The sequence below is a fragment of the Scyliorhinus canicula genome, chromosome 12 (assembly GCF_902713615.1).
Source record: "Scyliorhinus canicula chromosome 12, sScyCan1.1, whole genome shotgun sequence".
Classification (NCBI taxonomy): Eukaryota; Metazoa; Chordata; class Chondrichthyes; order Carcharhiniformes; family Scyliorhinidae; genus Scyliorhinus; species Scyliorhinus canicula.
This window is the reverse complement of record NC_052157.1, coordinates 23,005,261-23,030,337: the sequence shown is the minus strand read 5'-3', so window position 1 is coordinate 23,030,337 and position 25,077 is coordinate 23,005,261. Positions and strand designations below refer to the sequence as shown.

General features: G+C 46.5%; 1 protein-coding gene across 2 annotated transcripts in view; it reads right to left on the bottom strand.

Annotated features, from left to right (window-relative positions):
* Window positions 1-25,077, bottom strand: part of dmxl2 (Dmx-like 2) — a 220,418-nt gene that overhangs the window by 50,260 nt on the left and 145,081 nt on the right. For both annotated transcript variants that reach the window (XM_038813520.1, XM_038813521.1), the window contains exons 24-32: window positions 22,434-23,518; window positions 12,264-12,455; window positions 11,591-11,667; window positions 10,538-10,665; window positions 10,120-10,368; window positions 7,548-7,720; window positions 4,981-5,117; window positions 3,919-4,004; window positions 812-1,013 (exon numbers count right to left, since the gene is read on the bottom strand). In XM_038813520.1, the coding sequence (XP_038669448.1) occupies window positions 812-1,013; window positions 3,919-4,004; window positions 4,981-5,117; window positions 7,548-7,720; window positions 10,120-10,368; window positions 10,538-10,665; window positions 11,591-11,667; window positions 12,264-12,455; window positions 22,434-23,518 (2,329 nt within the window). The remainder of the gene's footprint in view (window positions 1-811; window positions 1,014-3,918; window positions 4,005-4,980; window positions 5,118-7,547; window positions 7,721-10,119; window positions 10,369-10,537; window positions 10,666-11,590; window positions 11,668-12,263; window positions 12,456-22,433; window positions 23,519-25,077) is intronic.

The window sequence follows — 25,077 nt, the reverse complement described above, 5'->3', positions numbered from 1 at the left end:
GATGATTGAGTAGTCAGTTGGGTGAGGTGGATAAATGGATCATCGGGCTGGGTTGGCTAGTCAAGTGGTCGGGTTGCAATTGGGTTGGTGGGGTAATCTGGGTGGTTGGGGAGTAGTCAGGAGCAGTCAGTGTTGAAGGGTAGTTAGGTGGTTGGATCGGTGGGTTACTCATGCATTACCAAAAAATCTATCTAACTTCTCCTGGGTAACTATGAAACTATGTCACTTGTATCTGTCAAAAGGGCGTGGAAGATCCCGAACAACAGGAAAATTGCCTATTGGAAGTTAAAACTTCCCGGGCAATTCCCTCATAAGTCCAATTAACAGGCCTTGCGCAGATTCAGACGTGCATCTTCTGTCCTACATCTGGAGTGACCCCGCCAGCCCCGTTTTCTGGCATGGCGTGCCCCTGCCGGCAGCGGGCTCCTCCTTTCTGGCAGCCAGCCAATGGGGTTTCCCATTGTGACCATCCCACACTGTCGGGAAACCTGCGAGTGTGAGTGTGCTGCTGGTGGACAGAGGCTCCAGCCGACGGAGAATCCCACCCTTCGTCTCCCATGATCTGGAGGCGGGATTATTTGGGCCTACGATGAAACATTTTCAGTAATTATTTTATATTCTGTGATCTTTGTTTCTTTTTCAAGGCATTTAGGACAATAAAATCCAATTGTCAAACAACTTGACAGTTTTGAAAATATCTATGCAGATAGTTTCCGGATACATACTGAAGAAACAGGTAATCAGAATTATCAAAATACTTATTTGGCCTTCTAAAACAGTACTCAGTCTTCTTTTCTGTTTGTTCTCTTACTTGAACGGAGTGTTTTCTGGTTCAAGCATTGCTTTGTGCCGCAGAATGGCTGGACCACCAGCTGCAGAGAAGTCACTCGGGTAGGTGTTAATATAATTTGGTGGTGGGCCTTCAAACTGTTCCATTTTTGCCTGAAGTAGCTGTTGCCAGTTTTCTAAAGTCTTAATAACAGCATTACCCAATGGTGAAGTTACTGGGAGATCTGTGAACAAAGAGTCATTTATTTTGAATAATACAAAATTGAAATCCATATTTTATAACTATTCACTTCTAAAGTAATCCTTAGTTTAACAATATTTTACTTTTCAAAGTTGAAGTGAATACTGTAAGGGTGAAAAACCTAACTTTATTATTTCTATTTTTTGAATATAGTTTTGACTTTTTGTTAAGCAATTTACATCTTGTAAAATTACATTTTATTGATAAAGCAATGAACAACTATGAGTACCTCTTGCATTTCATTAATTTTTTGAATAAGTGCTAAGGATTGTCACCATAGCATTCAATCATATGAAATAAAACGCTTTCCAGCCAGTTCAATCCATGAGATCATTCAAAATTTTTGTTTACATTGAAAATAAATGTATGCATAGTGTGTAGTGACCAATAAAAAGATAATGGGCGGAATTTGCCGATCCAGGGCTAAGTGTTGACACCGTCGTAAACGGCAGAGCTTTTTACGACGGCATCACCTGGCTTCTAGGAGCTGTGCTCCTGTGCCACACAGGAGACCAGCACGGCACTGGAGCGCTTCACGCAGCTCCAGCTGCCGATATGGGCACCAGCACTGGTCCGCGCATGCGTGCCACGGCCGGCGCGGGTTTGCACATGCATGCCATGGCCGCGTGAGTTCACGCATGCGCGTGGGTGGTCTTCTCCGTGTCGGCCCCTGGGCAACATGGCGGAGCCATACAGAAGCCTGGCATGGAGGAACATATCCTGGGGGGGGGGGGGGCTAAGCCTGCCCGCCGATCGGTAGGCCCCGTTTGCAGGCCTGGCCACCATGGAGGCCCCCCTGGAGTCCGATCCCACCTCCCCACAACAGGAAGGCCTTCGCAGCATGAACACTGAGGTCCCGCCGGCTAGGACCACACACGAACGACTCCAGCGAGACTCGCCCGAACTCAGTGGGCATTCGGCCCGTCGAGTGCGGAGAATCGCCGGAGGGGGCCGCTCGACCGGCAGGGCGGCAACCACGCTGCACCGGGTGGACCGGACCGGCGTTGGAGCGGCATCGTGTGATGCGCGAAACCCCCTCCCCGGCGATTCTCTGACCCAGCGCAGGTTCGGAAAATCCCATCCAATAGACTTCAAAATGACAAAGACAGACTGCTGGAATGTGGGCTTTCACCTGGTAGAGGAAATTCAAAGCAGAAAAGCATGAGGTGATACAATTTTGTAGGAAGAAAAAGAGATGTGGCATACCCAAAGGTACAATTTTAACAGGATGTGAAAGAAGAGAGACCTGGGAGTGCTTGTGCACAGATCTTTTGAAGGTGACACAACAGATCAACAAAACAATTAATAAAACAGGAGTTCCTGGCCATTGTTAAACAGAACCAGGAATATGTGCCAAACCTATTTAAAACACCAGTAGTTCTTCCCCAGCTGAAGTACTATGGCCAATCTTGGCCACGCTTTTAGGAAGGTCATTAAACTTTGGGTGAAGGTTCAGAATAGATTTACGAGAGCGGTTTCAGAGATAAGGCATTCTGATTACGTAGACAGACTGGAGAAGCTGGGATTGTTCGCCATGCAGCAGGGAAGGCTAAGAGAAGCTTTGATGGAGATGATCATAATCATGAAGTATTTAGATAGGGTAAATATAGGGAAACTGTTCCCATTGGCTGAAGAGTTGATTACCAGAGAACACAGTTTTAAGATGCTTGGCAATAAAAAAGTGACAAGAGAAAGGCTCTATTTTTTAAATATAATGAGTGGTTAGGATTTAGACTGTACTGCTTAATAGTATGGTGGATATAGATTAAATAGTAGTCATTAAAAGAGTATTAGATAAGGGGCAGCAGGGTTGCGCAGTGGTTAGCACTGCTGCCTTACGGCACCGAGGACCCAGATTCAATTCCAGCCCGGGTCACTGTCCATGTGGAGTTTGCACATTCTTCCAGTGTCTGCATGGGTTTCACCCCCCACAACCCAAAACGATGTGCAGGGTAGGTGAATTGGGCATGCTAAATTGTCCCTTAATTGGAAAAAAAAAGAATTGGGTACTGTAAAATTTATAAAAATAAAGAAGAGTATTGGATAAATACTTGCCAGAGAAAGAAAGTGAAGGGCAATGAGGAAGAGCAGCGGAACGGGACTAACTGGACTGCACTTTAAAAGAGCTAGCACAGACACGATAGGCCAATATTCTATAATTTATACAAAATAATGTACCATATTAACAATTATTCTCAACAGCTGAAATGTTAATTTACTATGTAGTTTCGAGTTCAAACCTGAAAATTCAATAAAACAAATTTGTCAGTGGGAAATATTTTTGAATTCAGAACATCTTTGCAGGAAAAGTTTTCTTTTTCTCCCGAAAAGAAAACGATTCAGTGTATTCTTTTCCCAAAGAATATCTGAAAGAAAACGGATGCTTTTTGCACCTGATTGGATTTTTGTCCCCCCGGCAGGGAGGGGGTCGGAGAATCCCGCCCCTTATGTCACAGGTTGGAACAGCTTTCAAATTCTTTAGAATTGATGAAGGTTACAAAGGAGTTATACATTGGGATTTTGGCAAGATTAAAACTTGCAGTTGCTTCATGGATTGTAAATGTTTGCTACTTTACTTTTTTCAATACTTCACATTAATTTAATTAAGCAATAAATCATGTTTTAATTTTACACCTATCCTTAAAATGTATAAGAAAATATCATATAACCACAGATAAATCTTTTACCAGTTCAGTAATACCTCCATGCACAGACAAAGCCCTTTATTATAAAAGGAGCAATAGGTTAAATATGAGTTGTTCAACAATTGCAAATAGTAATCTTTTAAAGCTTTTATAAATTCAAGATTAAATTTTGTTTCAAATACAGGAGGATTTGTTCAAAATTCAGTAACTCAAAACAACAGCTTCGACAGAAAAGTATCATACCTGCAAACTCCAACCCTGCAACAGGAAAGAAGTTCCTCACATTGTTCAGTGCAAGCTTGACCATTCCTAAGCATATCAGTGCCCAACTGCAAAATACCAGATACAAACTTTTTTATTTTACAAACATCAACATTGGGGCTAAATTGGAGACTCTCAACTAGATCCATCCTACCTGAGTAACTCAAATTAAATGAATGATGGGGTACTTTAAAAAAAAACAGATCAACTGTAAACAATAGGACACAGGTGTGTCTTTAGTTGAGTTTTAAGGCCGGGCTCGTCCAGCTGAAGCCATCTAGCTCTGGGAATCTCGTTTGTAAATGTTGCAAATTCTTATTTGATAAATGCCAGCAGGTTTCTGGCTCCAGGTCCACCAACAAGTTTCCTGCATGCCTGATCGGAGTCGAGGTTCAAAACTTTACTTTTGTGCTCAATTTCATTTCATTTTTCATTTCATTTCATTTTCAATAACGTGATGAATTCACTATTCTACGTTCAGGCATGAAGCCTCTGGACCAGCAGGGGCTGGTTTAGCACAGGGCTAATGAGCTGGCTTTTAAAGCAGACCAAGGCAGGCCAGCAGTATGGTTCAAATCCCATACCAGCCTCCCTGAACAGCCGTCGGAATGTGGTGACTAGGGGCTTCTCACAGTAACTTCATTTGAAGCCTACTTGTGACAATAAGCAATTTTCATTTCATTTCATCATACCCCTATCTTCAATTTTCCTCGCTGCTTGAATCCCAATTGCTGTCAGTGGCAAGCCCTGGAAAATAGGGAGCGCATCAAGATTCACAAAGGTAGTGACCAGTGATAGCTTCATTTACTTGTATTAGAAGGAGGAAATACTTCTGAGTGGACAGAAAGAGTAGGAAGAATTCCCTTACATCTTATTCCCCTCAAAACTCTAACAGCTTTATGGAATGTATGCATTCTAGTAACATAGCTATTTTAAGCAGCTAAACAAACAATTTTGCAAGTGACGTGCTGTCTATTGGTTTAATGTATACAGGTTTAAATATTCAAAGTGGTTATTACTGAAAAAAAGATCCTTTTAACAAACCTGTAAGAGTTGGGATCTGAATGCTCTTGTAGTTGAGTGTCAGAAATAAAAGCATCATCTTCATCGTCATCATCATCACTGGGGATACTTTCATCTGAGTCGTACATAAATCCACTCTCAGATGGAGGTAGGAATGGCTTAAAGCACAAATACAAGGATTAAAATAGGATTGGGTGAAGAGTTTTTGAAAGCATGGCAGTTATCAATATTTGAACTCTCCTGGTTAAATTCATTAATGATGGTTTCCACGCCATTAAAAAACCCTTGGGCTGCCGGCAAAACGAAGAATCCCGATGGCAGAGAATTCAGCCCCCTATTTCTAATATTCACCAATACAAATATAAATCCCTTAAAGCTACCCTTGTTGTCCTAACACCCACTAAAATTTAGATTTATTATATCTTGAATATTTATTTCAGCATTCTCACAATGAGGTTATGCCTGCTTAGCACTCCATTCGCCCGGGCCAAGAAACGCTGTGGACTGCTACTTGCATAGCGTCACAAATGTCATTACAGGAATAGATTTCTCTGCCCAAATGTCTCTGACAAATTCTGCATAAAGGCAGCTTCAGGATTGTAGAGCAGAGAGTTCATTGGCTGCCCCACAATGGGAAACCCCATTGGCCAGCCGGCGAAATGGAGAATCCCGGCGGCGTGCCAAACCAGATGGAGGATCCCACCCAAGGTATAGTTTTAGATGTGTTTAATTTAAAATGTTTTGGTGCCTGAATGGGTAAAATCTACAGTTGGATTCATGCTGGGTAAAAGTGCTTTGTATGTGTGGGAGTTGGTCAAGTTCCAACTGCGTTTCTGGGTACCGGCCACGTAGATTGAAAGTCAGCGTGCTGTGGCGGAAAGTGGCTGGTGGATGTCGGGAGACCCCGCTCTTGGCAGCTGCCTCGCGAGATCTAACACAAACTTGTGCGACGTCACGATGTGAATCCCCCCCATTACAGCCTTGGTTCAAACATGGACAAATAAGAGCTGAACTCCAGAGGTAAGGCGAGAGTGACTGCCCTTGACATCAAGGTTGCATTTGACAGATTGTAACATCTGTGAAACCCTCGCAAAACTGGAGCCAATGGGAATTAGGAGGTAAACTCTCTGCTGGGAGAGAGTCATCCTTGCACAAAGGAAGATGATTGTTGGAGGTCAGTCATCTCAGCTCCAGGACATCACTGTAAGAGTTCCTCAAGGTAGTATCCTGCAAACCATCTTCAGCCGCTTCATCAATGACTTTCCTTCCATCATAAATGCAGAAATAGGGATGATCATTGTACAATGTTCAGCACCATTCATGACTCCTCAGATACTGAAGCAGTATATGCCGAGATCAGCAAGATCTGGACAATATTCAGGTTTTGGCTGACAAGTGTAAGTAACATTTCCATCACACAAGTGCCAGGCGATGACCACCTCCAACAAGAGAGAACCTAACCATCACTCCTTAAAATTAAATAGCATTAACACCACTAGACCTCCTATCAACATCCAGGGGGTTACTATTGACTAGAAACTGAACTGGACAAGCCATTTAAATACTATTACTACACAAGCAGGTTTGAAGTTAGGAATCTTGTGGCGAGTAACTAATCTCCGGAGTTTCCAAAACCTGACCACTACCTACAAGGCACAAGTCAGTAGGGTGAAGGAATACTCTCCATTTATCTGGATGACTGCAGCTCCATCAACACTCAAGAAGCTTGACATAATCCAGGAAAAAGCAGCCAGCTTGATTTGGCACCCCATCTACAAACATTCACTTCCTCCACCACCAGCACACTGTAGCAGCAGTGTGTACCGTCTACAAGATGAACTGCCGCAACTCAGCAAGGCTCCTTAGGTAGCACCTTCCAAACACCACTTGCATCGAGGACAAGGACATCAGATACATGGGAACACCACCACTTGTAATTTTCTCTCCAAGTCACTCACCATCCTGACTTGGAAATATATTGCAGTTGCTTCATTGTCCCCGGGTCAAAATCCTGGAACTCCCTCCCTAATAGCATTGTGGATGTACCTACACCCTACACCACACGGAACTGCAGTGGTTCAAGAAAGCAGCTCACCACCACCATCTCAAGGGGATTTAAGCGTGGGCAATAAATGCTGGCCTAGTCAGCGATGTCCATGTCACTTGAATGAGTAAAAGTAATTAAAGTAGCGACAATTAGGGGCAGCAGGGTAGCATGGTGGTTAGCATAAATGCTTCACAGCTCCAGGGTCTCAGGTTCGATTCTCGGCAGGGTCACTGTCTGTGTGGAGTCTGCACGTCCTCCCCCTGTGTGCGTGGGTTTCCTCCGGGTGCTCCGGTTTCCTCCCACAGTCCAAAAGATGTGCGGGTTAGGTGGATTGGCCATGATAAATTGCCCGTAGTGTCCTAATAAAAGTAAGGTTAAGGGGGGGTTGTTGGGTTACGGGTATAGGGTGGATACGTGGGTTTGAGTAGGGTGATCATGGCTCGGCACAACATTGAGGGCCGAAGGGCCTGTTCTGTGCTGTACTGTTCTATGTACTGTTCTATGTTCACTATCTAATACATTTTAATTATGTTGCTCTTACCTTGGCTACAAAATAATCCCACATACTGAGCTCAGGTGGAATAAATTTTTCTTTGTATGATGGTCTCTCTGCAGGTACAGGTGGTGGCGTTGAAGTCTCCTTTACTGGTCTACCCGGAACCAACATCTTCATGTTAAATCTCCGCCGATATCGATCAATGTCTTCTGGAGGAACTGTTCAGAGCAATGTGATAGACATGCTGAGAGAAATCTTTGGCTGTGTGGTTGCCTTTATAGATAATAATGGCTGACCTAAATGCAAATAGCTCAGTTTAGCATTGTCCACTGGATTCTTGGGTTAATAGTCCAAAAAAATAACTGGACTGGTGGCTCTGTACCAGACATTCAACAAGCTTCATTAAAACTTGACCGGTACTCAATGTAGGTCTGAGTTCTACATTGTCCTAATTATAAATACTGTTTGTTTTGATCCCATAAACACAGGATATATTCAAAATTAGTAAAAAACTTTAAAATCTGATTGCAAATGAAAAGTATGAACGTTAGCAATGGTCCCACACAAATCCTTCTTCAGGTGTGAAAGGGGAACATGCATTGTTCATTTGATGCAAAAGCTGATAACAAGTAGGAGTTCAATTAAAATCTTTATTTTGTACAAATTCAAAATTCATTTGTATTTCTTATATCGGAGTGCAGTCTCAAACTTATTCCAATTTAAAAATAAAGTTTGAAGGAGTTTTATCACCATTTTAAGTTGAAATCAGCATTACATCAGCAGTTATAACTTAAATTAACGGGGAGTAAATTTTGTATGACTGTCATATTAGTATCTGTCATATTTTGTATGACTATCATGTAAGTAGGCTTACATTACACTGCATTGACGTTGCTGTGAAAATGCACTAGTCGCCACATTCCGGCGCCTGTTCGAGTACACCGAGGGAGAATTCAGAATGTCCAATTCACCTAACAAGCACGTCTTTTGGGACTTGTGGGAGGAAACCGGAGTGCTTGGAGGAAACCCATGAAGGCACGGGGAGAAACGTGCAGACTCCACACAGACAGTGCCTCAAGTTGGAAATTGAACCCAGGTTTCTAGTGCGGTGAAGCAACAGTGGTAACCACTGTGCCACCCATATCTACACTTTGACCCAATCTAGTCAGTTATCTGCTGGGCAAGTTGTGTTCAAATTACCCAGCGAATTTTAGTTTACAGAACACAGCAAACTTGCATGTGCTATATAACAGCAATGTTAGATAATTTTGTTAATTCATTATAGTCCTGCTATTATGACCAAGGACCATTAAATCTCTCAGTTTTGCACTACACTCCAAATCATGCTATTTTTAATATTATGTTAATTACAAAGCGTTATCTTTCTCTAAAATTTTTAGTTAGATATGAAAAGCTAATCAATAAAGTGTATTCTTACAAGAAACTGCAGCTTTAAGATTAGACACCAGCTTTAGGGAAGTTTAAATCTGTTACCATTTTTCTGAAATGTATCTTTATTTACAGATCTAGAGCATTTTTGGGAAGAGCAAATAGGAAGAAGAAAGTTACTCACAGGGCAGGAAAAGTCCAAAACTAAAAAGAAAGCACGCAAAACTCCACAGCAACCAACACTGTCACTCACCATCCAGTCCTGGTGTGTGATGTGTCCCAGTCTCATAGCTGGGAGACACAAGCACAGCTACAGGTTCTGTCTTCAAGGCAACATTTTGATCCAAATTGGGTACAGCTGAAACATTTGGTTCACCTGCACCATAAATTAAGTTTTTATTTAAAAATATCTGCTACTCAAATTTAAATGGCATTTAATTCCACAAAGGTGGTGCTGGAAAAAATAATTCTGCAATGGGCGTCATATTCACCAACAGTATTTGGTAACTGAAGAATTTTTGTTTTAAATGACAAATATGTCAAGTAATTTTATACTGAATAAAGCTAAACAACTGTACCTTTTAAAAGGGAACCTTAACAGCCAATGGACATCTAATCGATAAATACTGTCCATTATTGAGGGATTGGGGACTGGGAAGAGTTCAAGAGTTTATCGCTACTCTGAATATAGATACCTTCATGTTGGAAAAACACCTGAAATTTTTCATCGTAGATGTGGCATAGAGGCTACAGGCATAGGAAGGTGTTAAGTTTTCTTCTTAGAAGAATTTTGTAAGTCAAAATGAAGTGCAAAGCTCGATTTCCCAGAAGTGTGAAAAAACCCTCAAGAATTATAAAAATATGTACAATTATAAAACATTCAGCACCATCAATAGCAGTGCAACAAATGAAACCCAATGAAATAATTAGCAAGTACCAACATTCATGAATATCCCCCCATGATAGGAGTACATGAAGAAAGGGAGTACAGAGTAGGCAGAACATGGCTAACGTAAATGTGGATGTGGTGCAAGAATCAAAACTTAATAAATAAGACAGAATCCTGCTAACCCCCCCCCCCCCCCCCCAATTAATCTCCGTTTTAAAATTAACAATTGATCTATCAATTATGCACAAGAGGGTTCCAAATGTTTGCCATGTCACCATGTTAAATGCTCAATATAAATGAAAGTTGTTGTTGCTGATGTTTTGCAGGAGCTTGACCTACCTGGTGTAAGTTCTGGCCGTTTTTTAGGTTTTATTATTGTTTTTGCACCGCCTCCAAATACTGCAGCCCAGGTTCGATTATTTAGTGGATGAGCAACTAATCGAAAGAGCTCTTTGCTATCTTGAGTGGCAAGACCATGGATCAAAAGACTTAGATAGACACCAACCACTGCCTCACAAAGCAACACGCTCAATTTGGGTTGATCTTCTTCCTGAGCTGTTCCAAGAAGATTAATCAGCGATGAAACACCTGGAACAGCCAAATGAAAGATTTTAGCAATTAGTCAACAGGAATAAAGCATTCTAGTAGATTAATTGAGTAGATGTCATCTTGTTCATACATATCTAGTTACCAAGAAGTGAAAATACAAGGTTATCTTTTAAGTTTTTAAATCTTGAAAAACATTCTTCCATCTTACCAGGCCAATGTGAAGGGGAAGAATTTGGAGTCAGATGCTCTTCAAAGCTTTCAGTCCGCAGTCTACGTCTTTCACCTAACAGAAGTCCCTGATAAACCATTCCTGTAAACAGGTTTGTAGCTGTTTGACTGTTAAAAGAAAAAAAAATAGGACTGGAGTCATCGTTTTTGAGCCTAAGTGCGGAGGATCCGTGACCTTTTACTCCAAAAAAATTGTTGCCGACCCCTCACTGTTCCTGCGACCGGTGAGGGGCCAGCAGTCACGCTGCGTAAAACTCCCGACTCACACGATAAAAACGGCTGGAGAATGGCTGGGTCCATGGTCCACGGCGATGACCTGCAGCAGTCATGCCGTAAAACATGGTACTGACACGACCTGCCAGTTAGTACCCCCCTTGGCCAGCCCCCACCAGTCCCCCTAGCCCTCACTGATGCCCCCCCCCCGCCGCCCAAGTACCAGCATGGCTCCTGCCCGACTGTGGCAGCGCTGGACACAGTCCGCACCCGCCACGTTGGGTTCCCGACTGCTGAAACCACACGTCAACTGTGTGGTCGGGAACTCGGCCCATCGAGGCAGAGCATCGAGGGAAGGCTTTTGGGTGACACGCTAATGCTGTCCCAATGGTGTGTGGCGCGTGACACCATTTCGGAGAAGGCGGAGGATACAAAACCTGCATCAAACAGGCGTCGCCCCCGATTTCAGCGTCAGAAGGGATTCTCCGTCTGATCGCCGATTACAAAATCGGCATTGGGAAACGGTGAATCCCGCCCATAACTTTTAAGGAAATCCGGTCTATAAACTGGAGACAAACTGCTGTTGTTAAAATTAAAAAGGTCAGGTTAACCACTCCAAAATCACTCCTATATAGCAACCAAATGTGATGATAGCCATTTAAAGTCTGGTTATAGATTTGTGTTTTCATGGAATAGCCTGGATCAATCAATTGAATCTCAAAGATATTTTTTCTTTCTGAAGATGTCTTACAGTAAAACATATCAACCATTCTACCCCAGTATTTAATTTGAGGGACTTTAGTATCATGAATATATTTACCTGTAGCTGTGGCTGTCACATAAAGATTGATAAATACAGGCTGAGAGTGAAGCAGCCAAAGTGTGCAGAATGAAAACCTAATAGGGAATGCAATATATTCAAAGGTTAGAAAGGATAACTGGTGGAAACATTTCCCATTGATTTAACTATGGTCTACATTGCCATATCATTTCAGAAGGTATTGCTTTATTTACTGAATGCAATGCTTAAAAACAAAGTTAGGCACACATTGGAAAAAATAATATGTTCAGGAGTACTGCTAGAATTTAACCAATTAAAACTGTACAGTCGATCTGCCCACAGCTAGTGCGTCAGGAACAATCTACATATTAAGGCAACGTTTTTCTTTTTCACGCTAACTGGAATCAAGTGGGAAGAATTCCAGTTTTCACTCCCACTAATGAGCCAAACTTGTTGGACAGTCAACAATCATGCTGTTAAGGACTATAGATCCATATGGCCAGATACTGGATACTAATTTTCAGTGATGGTTAGCTTGATTGAAAAGCTATATTGCTGACCCAATGAAAAAACCGGTTCCTCCTGGAAAGTGGGATAAGAACCCTGTTGGCAGGTCTCTTCTTTCTTTAAGTTGAACTTTATAAACAAACTAATGATATTAACCAACACAATTAGTGTTTTCAAAGATTGCAAACCATAATAGAATTGTTACCTTTTCATCCTTAAGACCTGGAAGAGGTGGAAAACCCATCTGGACCACCGTATACAAGACATCATGGATGTGGTTACTCAAATGCATGACAGGGTTGGCTATCACAGTTTTGGTTGAAGCAATGCTTGCAGAAAGGAGGGGCAAAGTGGTAGGTAAAGGAAGTGGAGACTGAAGCTGTTTCACAGTAGTTTCCTATCAGATCAGTAAAATCAGTATTAGACAATCATGTGTGCAGCCATATATTGGATTAACATTGCACCCAAATGCTGTAAAAGCTTCCCAGTGTTATAGACTGGACACTCGCTCATGGTGATGAAAACACAATGGAAAAATAACTTACATAGATCTTACATAGAATTTACAGTGCAGAAGGAGGCCATTCGGCCCATCGAGTCTGCACCGGCTCTTGGAAAGAGCACCCTACCCCCTACCCAAGGTCAACACCTCCACCCTATCCCCATAACTCAGTAACCCCACCCAACACTAAGGACAATTTATCATGGCCAATCCACCTAACCCGCACATCTTTGGACTGTGGGAGGAAACCGGAGCACCCGGAGGAAACCCATGCACACACGGGGAGGATGTGCAGACTCCGCACAGACAGTGACCCAAGCCGGAATCGAACCTGGGACCCTGGAGCTGTGAAGCAATTGTGCTATCCACAATGCTACCGTGCTGCCCTATTCTGTATCAATATGCTGCTTAGTAAATCCGATGTTGTACAAATGTGACATAATATGTGTTGTAAAATTCCATACAAGCAAAACAAAACTCAGGAAAGCTAAAAGTCCCAAAAAGAGCAAGTGTAAGACTGCTCTCGATATGGGTCTCTGACAAATAGCACTTTTCCAAGGCAACTAAATAACTTGAATTGTATTTCAAGATTGTTATTAGCGTCTTGGGATCGTAGTCCCCATTCATTTACTTTCCCCTATGAAGGTTGAAATCAACTGACCTCAGACAGCATACAAAAAAATTGTGAAACTGGGAGGGTGCTGAGCTACAGATCAGCTTAAACAGCAATTAACATTCAACATTTAAATTATACTTTAAAAAAAGATAAAAGTACACAAGTGTAATTTTTACTGAACTGGATTTATAACTGGTGGAGCTTTACAGCCCTTCCTGCCGGTGGGATCTTCTGGGCCTTCCGAAGTCAATGGAGTTCAGGGCGGCTCACTGCATTTTCTGCCCCCACCACGATGGGGCTGTAAAATTTCACCCAATGTTTTTAAAGAGTGAAGTGGGACAGGAGCAGTACACAAAGGTGAAGATAATTTGATGGATCCTTTTCCAATACCCGCTATGTGCAAGATTTAAAAAAATTAGACAAGACCAAGAATTATCCATGGTGAGGGAAAGTTGTAGACCAACGTGGGGCGGCAGGGTGGCACAGTGGTTAACACTGCTGCCTCACAGTGCCAGAGACACGGGTTTGATTCTGACCTCGGGTGACTATGTAGAGTTTGCAGATTCTTCCCGTGGCAGTGGATTTCCTCCAGGTACTCCAGTTTCCTCCCACAGTGCAAAGATGTGCAGGTTAGGTGGACTGGCTATGCTAAATTGCCCCTAGGTGGGGTTATGGGGATAGGGTGGGGGATTGGGCCAAAGTAGGGTGCTCTATCAGAGGGCCTGTCCAGACTCGATGGGCCAAATGGTCTCCTTCTGCACTGTACGAATTCTATGAACCTCTACCAGCCTCATCAACTGTAAAGTCTTTACTAACTTGCTGCAGAGCGGAGATGCTTGCTCTGTACAGAGTGGTGATAGGTGGCACACAGCAAGCTCAATGTAACCATGAACATCTATAAACACTGACATGGCCTTTCTGAAATAATATGCTAAAATAATCAATGACAACCTAAAATACAATTATTAGATCAAAGAGAAGGAAATAAAGAATTCTATCCAATGCCCACTAGTCAAGGATGTTCCTTGTAAATCAGTGGACAAAGTGTGTAACTGACAAAAACATAGGATAAAGCCCTAGTTCTCTGTTAGAATGCATAACCCTGTATCCTATGAGTTAACACCTTCAAGATAGAAGTGAGGCAAAAGTATGTATGGTGGGTGGACGTGGGGGTTCAAGGGGAGTGAATGGTATTTGAAATATGAAGACTTGGGACTTCCGGTGATGCGGAGCTAAGCCGCACGTTCAGTGGCTCCCGCTATTTTCGGACTTTGGGGCTCTTTTAAGGGCTCGTAGTGGTGCTGTTTGGACTTTTCCCCGTGTGGGAACACTCCTTCTCAGATTCTCCACCGGTGGATGGCCTGGACTAGGAGTGGAGCGGTCCGAAAATCAGCTTTGGAAACTTCCGGTTGCGGTGATGCGGGGCTAAGCCTCACCGCAGCTCCCGCTACTTAAGGACTTTTGGGCCGATTTGAGGTCCCCAAACGGCACTGTCTCGACGAATCCCGGTGGGGGAAGGTGTCTAGAGGAGCATTCCCCATAATTTATGGTGCTCACCCGGAGTGGGGCAAAGGAAAAAGCTGCAGCAGCTCCCCAAGAAAAGCGGGGGAAGAAGGACAAAATGGCAGCCGGCGGAACACCCGAGGACTGGTGGAAGTGGGCGCGGGAGCAGCAAGCCTCTCTTCTGCGCTGTTTTGCGGAGCTGAAGGCTGAGTTGCTGGACTCCCTGAATGCGACTACCAACAAGCTGCTTGGGACCCAGGCGGCGTCCATTCGGGAGTTGCAGCAGCAGGCCGCTGAGTGGGAGGAGGAGGCCGTGGTCCTCGTGGGGAAAGTGGAGTTGCACGAGGCACTTCACAAAAAGTGGCAAGACCGCTTGGAGGAGCTGGACGTTTGCACAAGGCGAAAGAATTTGAGGATCCTGGGCCTGGCGGAGGGGCTGGAGGGGTCGGATCTCCCGTCGTACGTGACCACGATGTTGAGCTCGTTAATGGGAGCGGGGTCCTTCCATTTGCCCCTGGAGCTTGAGGGAGCTCACAGAGTGCTGGCCAGGAGGCCTAAGGCACATGAGCCCCCGAGGGCGGTGCTGGTGCGGTTCGATCGATTTAGTGACCGGGAGTGTGTGCTGCGCTGGGCCAAGAAAGAGAGGAGCAGCAAGTGGGAGAATTCGGTAGTCGGAATCTACCAGGACTGGAGTGCAGAGGTGGCAAAGCGGCGGGACGGGTTCAACCGGACGAAGGCGGTGGTGCATGCCAAGCAGGTCAGATTTGGAATGCTACAGCCTCCGCGTCTGTGGGTGACATATAAGGACCGGCACCACTACTTCGAGTCCCCGGAGGAGGAGTGGGCCTTTGTACAGGCGGAGAAGCTGGACTCGAACCAGGGTCTGGGGACACACTATGGCCGTTACTGTTTTCGCTGTTGCTGTTCTTCAACTTTGACATGTGTTTTTTTTATGCTGGATTTCTTTTTGCTCTGTTTCCGGGTGGGTTTGTCTGTTGGGTATGGGTGTGGGGTATGTGGGGAACGTTGGGGGTATGTGCTTTATATGTTCTCTTCTGTACGTGGCTGGGGGTTGGGGTGAAACTGGATTTTGGGGAGCTGCGTCAGAAGGGTGGGGTGTGGCAGTGTGAAAGTGCGGGCTTTCCTCTGGTTTCCCGCGCTGTGGGGCAGGGGGGGCAGAGCTGGAGGTGGGGGCGTGGCCTCTACTGGTTTTCTTTCCCGCGCTGAAGCGGTGCCAAGGAGGTGTGGCAAGAGGGGGATGACCCCATGCCGGGAGGGGATGGGTTTTGGCGGGAGCTGCCAGGTCAGCAGAAGTCAGCTGACTCGGAAGTACCATGGAGGGTGCGTCGCGGCTAGGACGGGTCCTAGCCTGGGGGGGGGGGGGGGGGGGGGGGGGGGGAGGATACCGGGTTGCTGCTGGAATGGCCAGGAAGGAGCTGGTGTGGGCCAGGGGGCTAGAGGAGAGGCGTTATCGCCATGGGGAACGGGTCAGGCGGGGCGAGCTGGCCTGGGGCGATCAGTCGATAAGCTATGGCTAGCCGGCGGGGGAGAGGGGCGGGTTGCCCTCTGATCCGGCTGATTACCTGGAACGTGAGGGGGCTGAATGGGCCGGTTAAGAGAACTAGGGTATTTTCTCATCTGAAGGGGCTGAAGGCGGACGTGGCTATGCTCCAGGAGACCCACTTGAAGGTGGCGGACCAGGTTTGTCTGAGGAAGGGGTGGGTGGGGCAGGTTTTTCACTCAGGATTGGACGCGAAGAACCGGGGGGGTGGCGATTCTGGTGGGGAAGAGGGTGGCGTTCGAGGCGGCTGAGGTGGCGTCGGACAAGGAGGGCAGATATATTATGGTGAAGGGTAGGCTGCAGGGAGAGAAGATGGTGCTGGTTAATGTATATGCCCCGAATTAGGATGATGCCGGCTTCATGAGGCGCTTGTTGGGCCGCATTCCGGACCTGGAGGCAGGGGGCCTGATCATGGGGGGGAGACTTTAACACAGTGCTGGATCTCTCACTGGACCGGTCCAGTTCAAGGACGGGTAGGAGACCGGCGGCGGCCAAAGTGCTGAGGGGGTTTATGGACCAGATGGGAGGGGTGGATCCCTGGAGGTTTGGGAGGCCGAGAGCGCGGGAGTATTCCTTTTTCTCCCATGTCCATTGGGTCTATTCCCGAATAGATTTTTTCGTCTTGAGCAGGGGATTGATCCCGAAGGTGCAGGATGCCGAGTATTCAGCCATAGCGATTTCAGACCATGCTCCGCACTGGGTTGATCTGGAGATGGGGGAGGCGCGGGACCAGCGCCCGCTCTGGCGCCTGGATGTGGGGATGCTGGCTGATGAGGTGTGTAGGAGGGTCCGGGGAAGTATTGAGGGGTATCTTGATACCAACGACACGGGGGAGGTCCAGGTGGGGATGGTCTGGGAGGCTCTGAAAGCAGTGATCTGGGGGGAGCTGATCTCCATCCGGGCCCATAGGGAAAGGAGGGAGAGGAAGGAGAGGGAGAGACTGGTGGGGGAGCTCCTGGATGTGGACAGGAGATACGCGGAGGCACCGGAGGAGGGGTTGCTGGGGGAACGGTGTAGTTTGCAGGCCAAATTTGACTTGTTGACCACCAGAAAGGCGGAGACACAGTGGAGGAGGGCGCAGGGCGCGGTATATGAGTATAGGGAGAAGGCGAGCAGGATGTTGGCGCATCAGCTCGGCAGGCGAGATGCGGCTAGGGAAATTGGTGGAGTGACGGATAGGGGTGGGAATCTAGTGCAGAAGGGGACAGAAGTAAATGGGGTCTTTAGGGACTTCTACGAGGAACTGTACCGGTCGGAACCTCCGATGGGGAGAGGGGGGATGGAGAGCTTCATGAACAGGCTATGTTTCCCAAGGGTTCAAGAGGAGCTGGTAGAGGGGCTGGGGGCGCCGATAGAGTTGGAGGAGCTAGTCAGGGGGTTTGGACAAATGCAGCCAGGTAAGGCGCCGGGGCCGGACGGGTTCCCGGTGGAATTTTATAAAAAGTATGCGGATCTGGTGGGCCCCCTGTTGGTGCGAGCCTTCAATGAGGCATGGGAGGGGGGGGCTTTTCCCCCCGACGATGTCGCGGGCACTGATCTCTCTGATCCTGAAGCGGGATAAGGACCCCTTGCAGTGTGGATCATACAGGCCTATCTCGCTCCTCAATGTTGACGCTAAGTTGCTGGCGAGGATCCTGGCCACCAGGATAGAGGACTGTGTGCCAGGGGTGATACACGAGGATCAGACAGGATTTGTCAAGGGACGGCAGCTCAACACGAATGTGCGGAGACTGCTAAATGTTATTATGATGCCGGCAGTGGAGGGGGAGGCGGAGATAGTGGTGGCGCTGGATGCAGAGAAGGCGTTTGATAGAGTTGAGTGGGGGTCCCTGTGGGAGGTGCTGGAGCGGTTCGGATTCAGGGAGGGATTCATCAAGTGGGTGAGGCTGCTCTATGCTGCTCCGATGGCCAGTGTAGTTACCAATGGAAGGAGATCGGAGTACTTTAGGCTCTACCGTGGGACCAGGCAGGGGTGCCCCCTGTCCCCCTTGCTCTTTGCACTGGCGATTGAACCTTTGGCTATGGCGCTGAGGGAGTCAGGGAGATGGAGGGGTCTGGTGCGGGGTGGGGAGGAACATCGGGTATCGCTGTATGCCGATGACCTGCTGTTGTATGTGGCGGATCCAAAAGGGGGAATGCCGGGGGTGATGGAGCTGTTAGTGGAATTTGGGGGCTTCTCGGGCTATACGTTAAATTTAGGCAAGAGCGAGGTATTTGTAGTACACCCGGGTGATCAAGAGGAGGAAATTGGGAGACTCCCATTTAAGAGGGCAGTGAAGAGTTTCAGGTACCTGGGGGTGCAGGTGGCCAGGAGTTGGGGGGCTCTCCGTAAGCTTAATTTTACCAGGCTGGCGGAGCAGATGGAGGAGGAATTTAAAAGGTGGGACATGGTGCCGCTATCGTTGGCGGGTAGAGTGCAGTCCGTCAAAATGACGGTTCTCCCGAGGTTCTTGTTCCTTTTTCAGTGTTTGCCCATCTTTATCCCTAGGGCCTTTTTTAGAAGGGTGACTAGCAGCACATGAGCTTTGTTTGGGCGCATGGGACCCCGAGGGTGAAGAGGGTCTTCTTGGAGCGGGGTAGAGATTGGGGGGGGGGGGGGCTGGCGTTACCCAATCTCTCGGGGTATTATTGGGCGGCCAATGTGTCGATGGTGCGCAAGTGGGTAATGGAGGGGGAGGGGGCAGCATGGAAACGGATGGAGAGGGCGTCCTGTGGAGATACAAGCCTGGGGGCCCTGGTAACGGCGTCGTGGACGCTCCCTCCTACGAGGTCTACCACGAGTCCGGTGGTGGGGCTACCCTCAAGGTTTGGGGGCAGTGGAGGCGACATAGGGGAGAAGTGGGGGGCTCGATGGAGGCTCCGTTAAGGGGGAACCATAGGTTCGTCCCGGGGAACATTGATGGGGGATTTCAGGGTTGGCACAGAGCGGGCATCAGACAGCTGAGGGACCTGTTTATTGATGGGAGGTTTGCGAGCCTGGGGGAATTGGAGGAGAAATTTGGGCTCCCCCCGGGAAACATGTTCAGGTATCTGCAGGTAAAGGCATTTGCTAGACGGCAGGTGGAGGGATTCCCTTCGCTTCCCGCGAGGGGGGTGAGTGACAGGGTGCTTTCGGGGGTCTGGGTCGGAGAGAGGAAGATATCTGATATCTACAAGGTTATGCAGGAGGCGGAGGAGGCGTCAGTAGAGGAGCTGAAAGCTAAGTGGGAGGGGGAGCTGGGGAACAGATCGAAGACGGGAAATGGGCTGATGCCCTGGAGAGGGTCAATTCTTCCTCCTCGTGTGCGCGGCTTAGCCGCATCCAATTCAAGGTGCTGCACGGGCCCACATGACTGGGACAAGGATGAGTAGGTTCTTTGGGGGTGAAGACAGGTGTGTCAGGTGCTCGGGGAGTCCAGCGAACCATGGCCATATGTTCTGGGCATGCCCGGCACTGGAGGAGTTCTGGAAGGGGGTGGCGAGGACGGTGTCGAGGGTGGTGGGATCCAGGGTCAAGCCAGGATGGGGACTCGCGATTTTTGGGGTTGGGGTGGAGCCGGGAGTGCAGGAGGCGAAAGAGGCCGGTGTGCTGGCCTTTGCGTCCCTAGTAGCCCGGCGAAGGATCTTGCTACAATGGAAGGATGCGAGGCCCCCAAGCGTGGAGACCTGGATCAATGACATGGCTGGTTTCATTAAGCTAGAGAAGGTCAAATTCGCCCTGAGAGGGTCGGTACAAGGGTTCTTTAGGCGGTGGCAACCTTTCCTCGACTTTCTGGCTCAACGATAGGGTACGGGGACAGTAGCAGCAGCAACCCGGGGGGGGAGGGCGGGGGGACGATGACTATGTTGTTTATTTAATTTTAATTTATTTTTAAGTTCTTTTGTTGTTCATTGGGGGTGGGGGGATGTGATACATGCGTCGATACGGTCTGGGGGGTGTTACAGTTATTATGGGTTATTTTGTTGCATTTCATTATTTGTCGTTATGTATTTTCTGTAAAAGATTCCAATAAAAACTATAAAAAAAAAAGAAATATGAAGACTTTCCCAACAGTGTCAAGGTTATCTATTTTCAAAAATCAGTTCCAGTGAGTTTAGCGAACAATATGGATCAAATCTCATACATTGTTCAGATGCTATATATCAAAATTCCTGTCTACAGTAATGTTCAAACCTTAATTAAGAACTGAAACAAATGTCAACATAGCATTGCTAGCATTTAAAATATGTATTTAGAACAAGGGACAAAAAGTTGGTTTAGTTTAGCTTTATAGAATAGTAATGCAGAAAACATATTTTTGGATACCAGTCCTATGCATCATATAAGATCTGATAATCTGATTAATGTTGGTCATCTTCAGAGTGAGACCATTCATAAATCTCATCTTATGGATGCCACATACGTTTCCCACAGATTGGCCAGTCAGGTTTCTGATTTGAGCAGCTTGCTTCTCTTGAGTTTTTAAAGTAGAGGACCTCCATACGTATCTGAAAAGAAGATTGCTGGTTGGAGTTGAAGGAAAGCAATGCCATCTGTGCCAAGGTATTTTACTGGGAGATTATGATATGGATAAAGATGATAGATTGCATAATAATACAAAAAATCTGCAGGATGCAATGCTGGACTGATAGGGCATCCTACAAGCGCACAAACATAATCCTGGGTATTTCCTTCTATAACAATGGATACTTATTCTTTAAAGAGACATTGTAAGAATATAGTTACGTAACACAGAAAAGATACTGGTTGAATTTTCCCAGCTCTGTATTGGCAGATTTACTGTGGGAGTGGATAGCAAACTCTGAAAGTAGCATGCCAGGTTTCGTCACTGGCACGAGCTACCTGGCAGCAGCAGATAGCTAATTAGCCTAATTAAGGATCCACCTGCAGGCAAGGCTACGATGCCATTAGAATATTCCTTGTTGGCAGTGTCTCGGCAGGAGGGGCCATCGAATCTTGATCTGATCATGCCAGCACGGATTTTTTGAGATGCAACAGTCATACTGATAGTCTGACTTCAGTGGTCACGTGTGATTTTTAATTCCTCCTAATTTTGCAGAGAGCACTTCCATTTTGAGGTGCACTCGCTGATTCCTACCTGCCTCAGCAGCGCCCTCTCTCTCCCAGTGGGGCTGCCAGCTAGGTATCGCAGTGGGCCCTCCCACTTCCTTGGTCTGCCCACCTTCCTTAATTGGATGGGGTCCCAGAGGCGGTTTTTTGATTGTCCACCTTCAGGAAAACCACTACCAACGTTCTGCCATGGCCACTTTCTGGTTCTGACTTGGAAGGGAGACCAACATCGGGGTCACAACGTAACCAGGAAAATTCAGCACATTGGCAAGGCATCGAGTCAGTTTGATGGATGAGACTCGTATGCCTAATACTGGCTAGTTGCAAAAGCTGAATTAGCGTTCACAAGTAGGTCCTGGTTCCGGGGAGGGGACGAGGGGAGGGTGTAATCCAAAAGCTCCTTCACGAGCTTAGTTGTAAGGGGGCACTCAAGGAGGGGTGTAATTGGCTGGGTTTGTGAGGGTGAAAGTTTGAATATTACAAGTCGTCTCCCTGGGACGGCACAGTGGCATAGTGGTTAGCACTGATGCCCCACGGTGCTGAGGACCTGTGTTCGACCCTGGCCCCAGGTCACACGCCAGCGTCAAGGCCCGGCGGCCGAGTTGCACAAAACGCCGCTCCTAGCCCCCTCCCGGGGGGGGGGGGGGGGGGGGGGGGGGAAAGAGAGAGAATAGGGGGCGAGGAGAGGTCTCAGACGCCGTCGTGAAACACTCTGGGTTTCACGACGGCGTCGGCCGTTGCGGAGAATTCCGCACTCTAAATTTATAAAAGAAAAAAATATTACAAGTTGTCTCCCACATGAAACAGTTGCTGACCATTTTTATAACTGGTCAGAAATGGTAGCGGGAAGATTGGAATTGGGAAGAGGAAGGCATGTTCATTGCTGCAATTTATGCCTCTGCCCTCTCCCCATCAGTGGAGGCCATAAAAATCAACCCCATTCTTTTTCCTTTCTGGGAAATACAAGAGCAAAAAGAAAAGTGAAAAATAAAATGCCTCGCTTTTACCCAGTCTATATGAGAAAAATGTGTAATGGCATGTAGAATGTCACTTCATCAGTAGGACTTCTAGATTCTCACAATTAAAACCTTATGGCTGTATATCACAATGCTTTGTTTATTGAGCAGTTCTGAAGTCCTTTACCTGCTGTGATTCTTGTAATAGAAAGATAAGTTCCATCCTGACCGAGGCTAAGCCACCACCCTGAGCTCCATGCAAACTGCAGTAGCTTAGAAACACTCTGAGCAGAGCTTGATTTTTCCGCAACCACCATTTTCGTCTTTCTGCATGTTCTTGCTTTGCTTGGAGCCTCCGTCGATCAATCTGATGCCTCTCATATGATGCACCTTCTGTGTTCTCAGTTAACTCTTCCTGGTCAAATGAACTACTGGTCTTTCTATCTATTTCAATAGCAGAATCTATAGCTTCAGTTTTATAATTGCAGATTTGATGCATAGCATAGATCTCTTTTTCTAACCAGTTGTACAGTTGAAATCTGAGTTTTCCTCCATCTACTTCATATCCTGTAGCCAATGTCCTAAGTTCAGTCATTAGAATTTTCAAACATGCTCTGAATTTTAACTGTTCTGCTATCACATCAATCCGAGAGTCAGAGGAAGTGGAATCTTCTTTCAGAAGAGTTTGTGACTCTTCAGGAACATCCTTTTTCTCATCTTTAGCCATATGCTCTGTTTCTGTACCTTTCATGGTCAATCCACCAGCATCCTCCTCTTCAAATTCGTCTTCTTTATCATCCCACTCGAGTTTTAGCGGTTCTTCAGAAAATGTCACTACTGGTACACTCCAATCAAAGCCAGTAGCATTGCTGGTTCCCCAGTCCAGACCAGAAGAACCTGTTACAGTCTGTGACCAGCTAGTAGCTTCAGCATTTCCTCCATGTTTCACAGCATCATTTTGGCCCTGAGCACTCAACCTGCAGTTTTCACTTTTGAAGGATGTTTTTGCTTTTCTTAAGACCTTTGGTATTTTTGACAGCACCTCAAGAGCCAAGACAGGGCAACCAACTTTAAAATGAGCATTTGCTGTGGAGAAAAATAACTTCCTCTCAATAAGGTTGATTTCATCTTCACTGATTTTCTCTGTTGCAAGTCCTAAAGTAGCCAAAGAATCTTCAGGGGTAGCAAAATGTCTTCGCATCAGCAAGGGGTGGGCTCGAAGATAATTGTAAAAGCTGAACACTACTGGATTGCAAGATTTTATGAGGACTCCTGAAACATAACAGGAAAACATCTTTGCACTGGTTACTATTTAGAGTTACAAGGTTAGACATAATCAACTTCACATTCAAGGGTAACCCACTGTGCAGTGCAGTTACCCTTCACACAAATGGCGAGGTCCGAGGAGCCACGGATTGAGCCTTGGACTTCATTCCAGTCGAGATGGAATTACAGGAGGAGCTCTAGGGGGGAAGTGGGGGGAAATTTGGAATGCTGACAATGCAACCGCAATTGATGGCCTTGCGGGATGCAGTGCCAATCACTGAGTTGGGTAGGAAGGGTTGAACATAGATCTCAGGATGAGTGATCGGTGATGGAAGGTGACAGTGTTGGCCAGCAGCGGCCTACGTGACTGGGGCTAGAAGTTTGGGGGCAAAGTCTGGGGGAAGGGAGATTGGAGGATAGGGGTCAGGTTTCATGGGGTAGGAAGTCAGGAGTAGTAATAAGCAGCGCTTTTTTCTTTTGCATGTGATCTTGAGGGTTTATTTCCCTGAGGGCAGCCCATAATGCCGCTGGTTCCCTCAAGACAAAATGGCATTGCACAGCAGGGACCAGAAGCAAGAGCATGATCTATTATTTGCACAATTAATGGACATTTTGTGTCTTTACCAAATATGGTGAAGCAGCATACTTATAGTCAGAATTATTTGCATGCTACCAGCCCGCCATTTTGAGGTCTTGGAGTCTGCCTTAGTTATTTGTTTGTTCACAAGATGTGGGGTGTGGTCGACTAGGCCAGTATTTATAGCCCGTCCTGAATTGCCTTTGAGAAGGGTACAGCAAGCTGCCTTCTTGAACTTGAGCTATGGCCCCTGTGGTGTAGGTACACCCACAGTGCTGTTAGGAAGGAAGTTCCATTATTTTGATACTTTGACAGTAAAGGAACGGCAATATAGTTCCAATTCGGAATGGTGTGAGACTCTTGAGGGGAACCTAACACATGGTTATGTCCCATGCATCTATTGCCCTTGCCCTTCTAGATGGGAGAGGTCACAGGTTTGGAAGGTATTGTTGAAGGAGCCTTGGTGAGTTGATGCAGTGCATCTTATAGATGGTACACACTGCTATTACAGTGTATTGGAGGGAGTGACCGTTTAAGTTGGTCATTGGGATGCCAATCAAGCAGGCTGCTTTGTCCTGGATGGTGTTGAGCTTTTTGAATGTTGTTGGAGCTACACTCAACCAGGTAAGCGTACAGTATTCCATCACACTCTTAATCGCTGCCTTCCAGATTGTTAGCTTTGGGGACTCAGGAGGAGAGTTATTCACCGCTAGAAGCTGACTTTCTCTTGAAGCAGTGTTTAGACGGCTGGTCCAGTTTAATTTCTGGTCAATTCATGATAGTGGATTATTGAATAGTGGTAACACCAGTGATTGTCAAGGGAGATGGTGAATTATCTCTTGTTGGAGATCGTGATTGCCTGGCACTTGTGCGCAAATGTTACTTGCCACTTGGGAATCCAACCCAACCCAAACCCAGGGACAGAATAATACATTTGGGGGGGGGGGGGGGGGGGGGGGGGGGCGCGGGGGAGGGCGGTGGTCAGACC